General features: G+C 48.3%; 1 protein-coding gene across 3 annotated transcripts; it reads left to right on the top strand.

Annotated features, from left to right (window-relative positions):
- Positions 1-389: 389 nt before the first annotated feature.
- Positions 390-5,612, top strand: klhl26 (kelch-like family member 26). Of its 3 annotated transcripts, none has more exons than XM_056603853.1 (3): positions 390-835; positions 2,959-3,141; positions 3,575-5,612. In XM_056603853.1, exons 1-3 carry the CDS (start codon positions 786-788, stop codon positions 5,154-5,156), a joined length of 1,815 nt encoding a protein of 604 aa, XP_056459828.1. In that variant the 5' UTR covers positions 390-785; the 3' UTR covers positions 5,157-5,612. The 3 variants fall into 3 exon arrangements, with proteins under 3 accessions (XP_056459828.1, XP_056459829.1, XP_056459830.1); XM_056603854.1 differs by lacking the exon at positions 390-835 and adding an exon at positions 1,425-1,784; XM_056603855.1 differs by lacking the exon at positions 390-835 and adding an exon at positions 1,425-2,279.
- Positions 5,613-7,321: the final 1,709 nt, after the last annotated feature.

Genomic DNA, 7,321 nt, shown 5'->3' with positions numbered 1-7,321 from the left:
AACAGCTTTGTATTTCTTTGTGTTTAACCAGCAATGAAGAGCTTTTTTCAATTAAGCATTACATTAATGAAGCAAGTAAAAAGTGTATTGGAGACTTCACGATTAAAGTTGATGGCCAGACCACTGAGCATTATCAAAGGCAGATTTTGATACCCTCAAAAAATAGGCTGCTAGAAATGCATTCCTATAGAGTGCAAATGCATTCCTGAAACTGCATCCTCCGGTACTGCAGGAACGTAGGATAGGCTACTGAGTGACAGGTCATCACAATTTTCGATAACTCGATACATCCTATGTTTCGGCATGATTATGGTCACAGGGCAACGGTTCGTGAACCATTGAAGAGCAGAACGTACGTAGGCAACAACGAATTTGTTTTAGGAAAGCATAATCACCAGCTGAATGTGACTTCCATAACATGGGCGGGGCTGTGACACTTTAACGCATATACATATTTATTGTTATTGCGATAAACAGCATGCAGAAAACAACGAATCATGCAACACATGCAAACCCCTGCAAAAGATAAACATTAATAAACCGGTACACCACGTCACTAATAAGAAGTTGCGCTCCAGTGACGTATGCTCCGTCTGCAGCCTTGGAGCCCAGCGCAGGTCATCCCCGCGTCCGGTCGAGAGCAACAACATTCCCGCTGGGTGGTTCTGGTTGACGGCTCGCTAAAAGGATGAGTGGATGCGCTTCATGAATCATGAATGCGGCAATTATGTCATTGAGCTTCCGCTGATAGGGCCTACGCTTGAAAATGCCCTGTGTGATCGAAGATGGCGGAGTCGGATGGTGGGGATTTTACCTCGAATCATCCACAGAACAGGTGAGGACGAAGCGTGCGAACCGTGGAGTGGCTCTGTGGGAGTTGTGCAAACCCGGGTTCGGCAGCACCGCAGATTACAGGAAATGTCGAGGTTGTGTGGCCTACCTGAGCACGTACTGCTCGTACTGTTTGACATGCGTTCGTAACGCGTTCCCATGTGTTCCGTGGTGGTTCTGCAGAGGTACGGGGAGCCCCAGGTGTGGTGGGACTGGGAGTCACTGCCTGTCCCATGATGGTAATAGTTTAATGGGCTTGGGGGATAGATGTGCGACAAGGCTTTGTCGTCGCCTATGGGAAAACGGTGCATTTGATTGATATTGTTTTGTGTTATGATTGTGGTAATTCGATCGCCCTAAACATGGTGACGTCATTTTAAAATGTCCCTTTAGGAGCGTTTGTCCTGTGCCCGCTGTGTCCCCAATATTTGTGTTTGAGATACACTATGGGCTAGTTGAGGGGTGAAGGGTTATCGTTTCAAGTTTATTTATCTATATTTTTTTTTACAAGTTATTCGTTTTTGGTTATTACATTATTCGTGATTTAAGTTTCCTTTTAATATAGGCCTAGGCCTATATATTTTTGGAAGCATAAATATTGCATAATGATCATTTGAAAGACTATTGAAATCCTTTGAAATCATAAATTGAAATCGTATGCTTTGAAAACTGGTAATTGGTTATTTTTTAACCTCTTGTTTTCAATGTTCAATCATTCTTATTAAAATATCTATGTTGCAGATATTGGAAACACGATATTATTATTAATCATAATTAATCATTAATCATATTTGAGTGGTCAGAATTCGGATCAGAAAAGTCAAATAATAAGTGAAGAAGCAGGACAGGCCTGAGCAATCGAGACTGAATGCAATCGGAGCTCAATTGGCACGGTCTGTCCGTCATGTGATCAGAATGGGTCGTTCCAAACGATCAGAGAGTACGAGGCTCCGGTAAGTTGTCCGGTTTGAATGTAATTTATGCAAAGTCGAACTCGGAGCTCAATAAGTACAGGTCTGAAGCTTCATTGGAATGAAGGAGGGGATAGTTTAGAGGTTAAAACAACTGGATACATTGAACAAGTTACCCCCACGGGGAAGAGCTGTCATCATGGCTGTTATGTTGTGATACATGGTTATTAAATCCCTATGAAAACCACTGTATGCATGGAGCTCCGACTGTGAATAGACAGGAATGACAAACCGGACAACTCACCATTTCTAAATCTAAATCCAAAGGCTTTTAAAAGTCGAAACATTATGGAAGTGATGTTTGGAAAGTTTCCCTGACATCCCCTATCCAATTTCACAAAGTAATATTTACTTAAATATGTACACATAAAACCTAGCACAGTCTAGCACTTAAACATTTCAATAACTTCTGCCGCAATAGTCTAGAAAGGTACAGGTCTTGCTTAACCGGTAGGACATGGCAATAACTCCGGCAAGGTAAGGGGGACACCCACCGCTGCTACCCAAGAATAAAATATAATGACTCCACCATTGGATCATGTAACTTTATTCCTATACAATTCATAAAGTGCTCTGATTGGCAACAATCGTGCAGATGTAAAGCATACCGACTCAATAAAGAAAGTGTGTGTGTGTGTGTGTGTGTGTGTGTGTGTGTGTGTGTGTGTGTGTGTGTGTGTGTGTGTGTGTGTGTGTGTGTGTGTGTGTGTGTGTGTGTGTGTGTGTGTGTGTGTGTGTGTGTGTTATACTCTACTAATCCCCTTGGAGGGATTCAGTCTATTGCTGCTCGATTATGGAAAAAGTCATAATAGTCAATAATATTGAAATCACGATTACTTTTGAGTTTGAAAACATGATGTATTTATTCAGCATGTCTCTCCCCCAAAACACTTTGAAACTGAGAACTTTGAAATTTCGCCTTTAAAAAAAATAAAATAAAAAAAAAATACACATAATGGTCAAATAGAAAATGTTCAAATCTAAAATAATGTATCCAGCTGTTCCTAAAAAATATTGAATGAAAAAATGTAAATAATAATCGAATCAAACAAAATGAGATGAATCACCCAGCCCTAATTCAGTCTGCGTCGGAGCCGGCCTCCCATGCCATCACACCTTAGCTCCCCCTGAGCCGGCCGTTCTGTGGTCCCTGCAGTATGGCTGACAAGCACAGCGTGCTGCGCTGCACCTTCTCCGCCCCGACCCACAGCGCCCTGCTGCTGCAGGGCCTGGCCGCCCTCCGGACCCGGGGCCAGCTGCTGGACGTGGTGCTGGCCGTCAACGAGGAGCGCTTCCAGGTGCACAAGGCCGTGCTGGCCTCCTGCAGCGACTACTTCCGGTACCGTGTACACAATGTGTTTTGTGTGCATGACCGCCGTCCTAGATGCACGACGGATAGATGAGCAAAGTTTGCTCATCTATTTAACGGCTAATCACACTCACAACTGCTGCCATGATATTTAACCTTTTAACATTTTGGGGTGGCACGTAGCCCAGGAGGCAGAGCGGGTTGGCTGTAGTAACCGAAAGGTTGCTAGTTCGATCCCCGGCTCCTCGAGTATGGAGGTGTCCCTGAGCAAGACACTTAACCCTCACTGCTCCCGACGAGCTGGCTGTCGCCTAGCATGGTCGATACCGCCGTGAATGTGTGCGTGATTAGAGCGCTTTGAGCGGCCACTGGTTAGAAAAGCGCTGCATAAATGCAGTCCATTTTCAGTCCATTTTGCTTGTGTGCCCAGGGAGTCTTCCTAATCGTGCTGTTTGATCCACAGAGCAATGTTCACGGGAGGCATGAGGGAATCGAACCAGGACACCATTGAGCTCCAGGGACTGTCCGCCCGGGGGCTCAAGCACATCATCGACTTCGCCTACAGCTCGGAGGTCACCCTGGACCTGGACTGCATCCAGGACGTCCTGGGGGCGGCCGTGTTCCTGCAGATGGTCCCCGTGGTGGAGCTCTGCGAGGAGTACCTCAAGTCGGCCATGAGCGTGGAGACGTGCCTAAACATCGGCCAGATGGCCAGCTCCTTCAATCTGGCCTCGCTCAAGCAGTCGGTGGACGCCTTCACCTTCCGCCACTTCCTGCAGATCGCCGCCGAGGACGACTTCCTGCACATCCCCCTCGAGCGGCTGGTCTTCTTCCTGCGCAGCAACAAGCTGCGGAACTGCAACGAGATCGACCTCTTCCACGCCGCCATCCGCTGGCTGCAGCACGACGAGGCCCGCCGCGCCCGGGCCGCCGCCGTGCTGGGCCACGTGCGCTTCCCGCTCATGCGCTCCTCGGACCTGGTGGACAGCGTGCAGACGGTGGGCATCATGGTGGAGGACGTGCTGTGCCGGCAGTACCTGCTGGAGGCCTTCAACTACCAGATCCTGCCCTTCCGCCAGCACGAGATGCAGTCGGCCCGCACGCTGGTCCGCTCGGACGTGCCGTCGCTCGTCACCTTCGGCGGCACGCCCTACACGGACAACGACCGCACGGTGAGCGCCAAGGTGTACCACCTGGCCGACTCCGCCGCCCGCCAGTTCAAGGAGCTGACGGAGATGGAGGCGGGCGTCAGCCACGCCTGCGTGGCCGTCATGGACAACTTTGTGTACGTGGTGGGCGGGCAGCACCTGCAGTACCGCAGCGGCGAGGGCGCCATGGACTGCTGCTTCCGCTACGACCCGCACCTCAACACGTGGCTGCGCATCGCCGCCATGCAGGAGGGCCGCATCCAGTTCCAGCTCAACGTGCTGCAGGGCGTGCTCTACGCCACCGGGGGGCGCAACCGCACCGGCAGCCTCTCCTCGGTGGAGTGCTACTGCCCGAAGAAGAACGAGTGGAGCACGGTGGAGCCGCTGAAGCGCCGCATCTGGGGCCACGCCGGCGGCTGCCTGGGGGACAAGCTGTACGTCTCCGGGGGCTACGGGGTGTCGCTGGAGGACAAGAAGACCCTGCACTGCTACGACCCCGTGGCCGACCAGTGGGAGTTCAGGGCCCCCATGAACGAGCCCCGGGTGCTGCACGCCATGATCGGCGCCAAGGACCGGCTGTACGCCATGGGGGGCCGCATGGACCACGTGGACCGCTGCTTCGACGTGCTGGCCGTGGAGTACTACCTGCCGCTCAGCGACCAGTGGACCACCGTCAGCCCCATGCGCGTGGGCCAGTCCGAGTCCGGTTGCTGCTTGCTCAACGGCAAGATGTACGTGGTGGGCGGGTACAACTGGCACCTGAACAACGTGACGAGCATCGTGCAGGTGTACAACCCCGACACCGACGAGTGGGAGAGGGACCTGCACTTCCCGGAGTCCTTTGCGGGCGTCGCCTGCACGCCCGTCATACTGCCTCAGACTCCCGCGCAGCGCTGACGCTGTCTGAAAGAGGGGATGAACGGGTTGCTGTGGCGACCGGATCTCTAGGTGCTCTCGTGACCGGCTCCTGTTACTACTAGCCGCTACTACGGTGCTCCTGATTCTGTGTGTGTTTTGAGGATAATGACTATAGGACAGACCGATGGTTCTCTATAGCACAGGTGGAGTACTATTTACCAGGCCCTTGGCCAAAAAACAGGAATGTAAAAGCATTGAGGTATTATTTTGGTTCCGTGAGGTATTATTTTGGTTCCATGTCTGTCCTTGCTTGGGGGAGTTTGTTAATGTGCTGCAGAGAGAGTGACCCACTTACACTGGAGCTGGGGCTGCTGCTGCCAGTATGCCTACGCCCATACAGTTTAATCAGCCACTCATCCTACCCCTTCCCGCTACGCTGGCACAAGATGCAGCTCAAATGATGGGTCCTTTTTATGAGAAGGAGGGAGGGAGAGAGGGAGGGGGAGAGAGAGAGAGAGGGAGAGGAAAATAGGACGTTACTAAAGGGGCATGTGCAAAACACAGAGGTCGAACGGACATTGGATGAGGGCGGGGATGGTCTCCTGTCATCTCCTTCGTTCTTATCTGGCGGTTAAGAGGAGGAAGTGTTTCAGCGAGGGGATGGACAGAGGGCAGACCCAGAGGCCTACGGGTAGTTTCAGCCCCGACAAAGGCTGGTTGTCATTGAACAGGAACGGAGATTGGATCTCTAGTGGAGGACAGAAGCAGGAGGGGAGAGAGGAGATCCTCCATATAATTCACCGGTCTTCCTCCAGCACTGTTTTTTACATAGTTTCAATATTTCATGAAACAAAGGTATTATTTGTTTAGTTCTGCTTCAATTAATTGTGAGAAATACGTACAGAAAAAATTGACACTCGATTTGCAGTTCACAAACCGGTACTGTGATTTATACTGACACAGCACCACATGTCAACCGGACGGTCCAGCTCTGTTACAGTACCAAGGAGAACCGAATGGACTGCGTCTCGGCAGTCGATTCAGACGCTTAACAGTAATAATCATAGATTCACGGAAGATCTGTCAGCAGCCAGCCGGTTCAATAGTTTCATTGTCCTACATGTGACTGTCGGCAATATCGGATGCCTTATCAGTACAGGTCAGGACAGGATATGACATCACAGAGACCCATGGGGGGAGAGGTTCTGTGGGGTCCAGCTTAAGGGGCTCTTGCACACACACTGGTACTACTTCATTACTTTACTTATTTTATGGTGAAGTAGTTGTATAATTATTTCATTCAAACCCGTTATTCATAATCCTTCCTGGGATAGATGTTATTTTTTATTATGGTATTATTGTGTGTTTTATTTTATATGATTAAAGGTTTGATAGCTTTCTTAATTTAAATACTGATGGAACCTTTCTTCAGTTTTACAGAATTATGTTTCCTTCGGCCTCTTCTTGGCCCTCAGCAGGCCACTGACCGTTGTAAAGTGTTTTGCTAACGTCTATATAATGAACCACTGTTACAGTGGCTTCCTAGCGTCCCACTTTGAGTAATCAACTATCGGGGTTGACCACACGCAGTCCAAACACTAAGCAACCGCCGATCCAAAGGTTAAAGGATATTAACGAAGATATTCTTCAATGACTTTCAATTACTTTCTGCTTGATTATCAATAATTAGGCTGTATACTTTCTCTGATTTGCATTAAAAGCCGTAAGCACACTGAAATACTTAAACTTTCATATTTAACGGAATTTAACATGGCATGTTTGTACAGCGCTCTATATAAAACACTTTATAATACATTTACCTTGACGTTTGAGTTGCAAGAGAAAGCGTGTGAAATGTATCAGCATAGCTGGTTCTATATAGCTTTGTTCACTACCTAGTATTCTGGGGATTTATTTATTCAGTTTTATTTGATTGTTATCAACTTTATGTTATTCTTTTTGTGGGGAGGGGGGGATAGTTGATACATTTAGTATTTATTTCATTGATCCAATCGTTTACTTACAGACGTCTGCGTCAAGGGATAAACCTAAATATTTTGGCCAACCTAATTCAATATATTTCCTTTTTGTTTATACTATAAACACAACTAAATCGAAATACTTAAAAATACCCATAACATGCAGAGGGATGTTTGCACACACCAAATATCTTGTAAGGAAAATTTAAATTATATTAAAATACA

This window comes from Gadus chalcogrammus, chromosome 12 (genome assembly GCF_026213295.1).
Source record: "Gadus chalcogrammus isolate NIFS_2021 chromosome 12, NIFS_Gcha_1.0, whole genome shotgun sequence".
In the NCBI taxonomy this organism is placed as follows: Eukaryota; Metazoa; Chordata; class Actinopteri; order Gadiformes; family Gadidae; genus Gadus; species Gadus chalcogrammus.
This window is presented reverse-complemented; position numbering and strand designations above follow the sequence as displayed.

Coding starts and splice junctions, on each gene's coding strand:
- klhl26 (XM_056603853.1), top strand. CDS start 786: ATGGCGGAGTCGGATGGTGGGGATTTTACCTCGAATCATCCACAGAAC. Junction 836..2,958: donor TCGAATCATCCACAGAACAG/GTGAGGACGAAG, acceptor TGGTCCCTGCAG/TATGGCTGACAAGCACAGCG. Junction 3,142..3,574: donor TCCTGCAGCGACTACTTCCG/GTACCGTGTACA, acceptor TTTGATCCACAG/AGCAATGTTCACGGGAGGCA.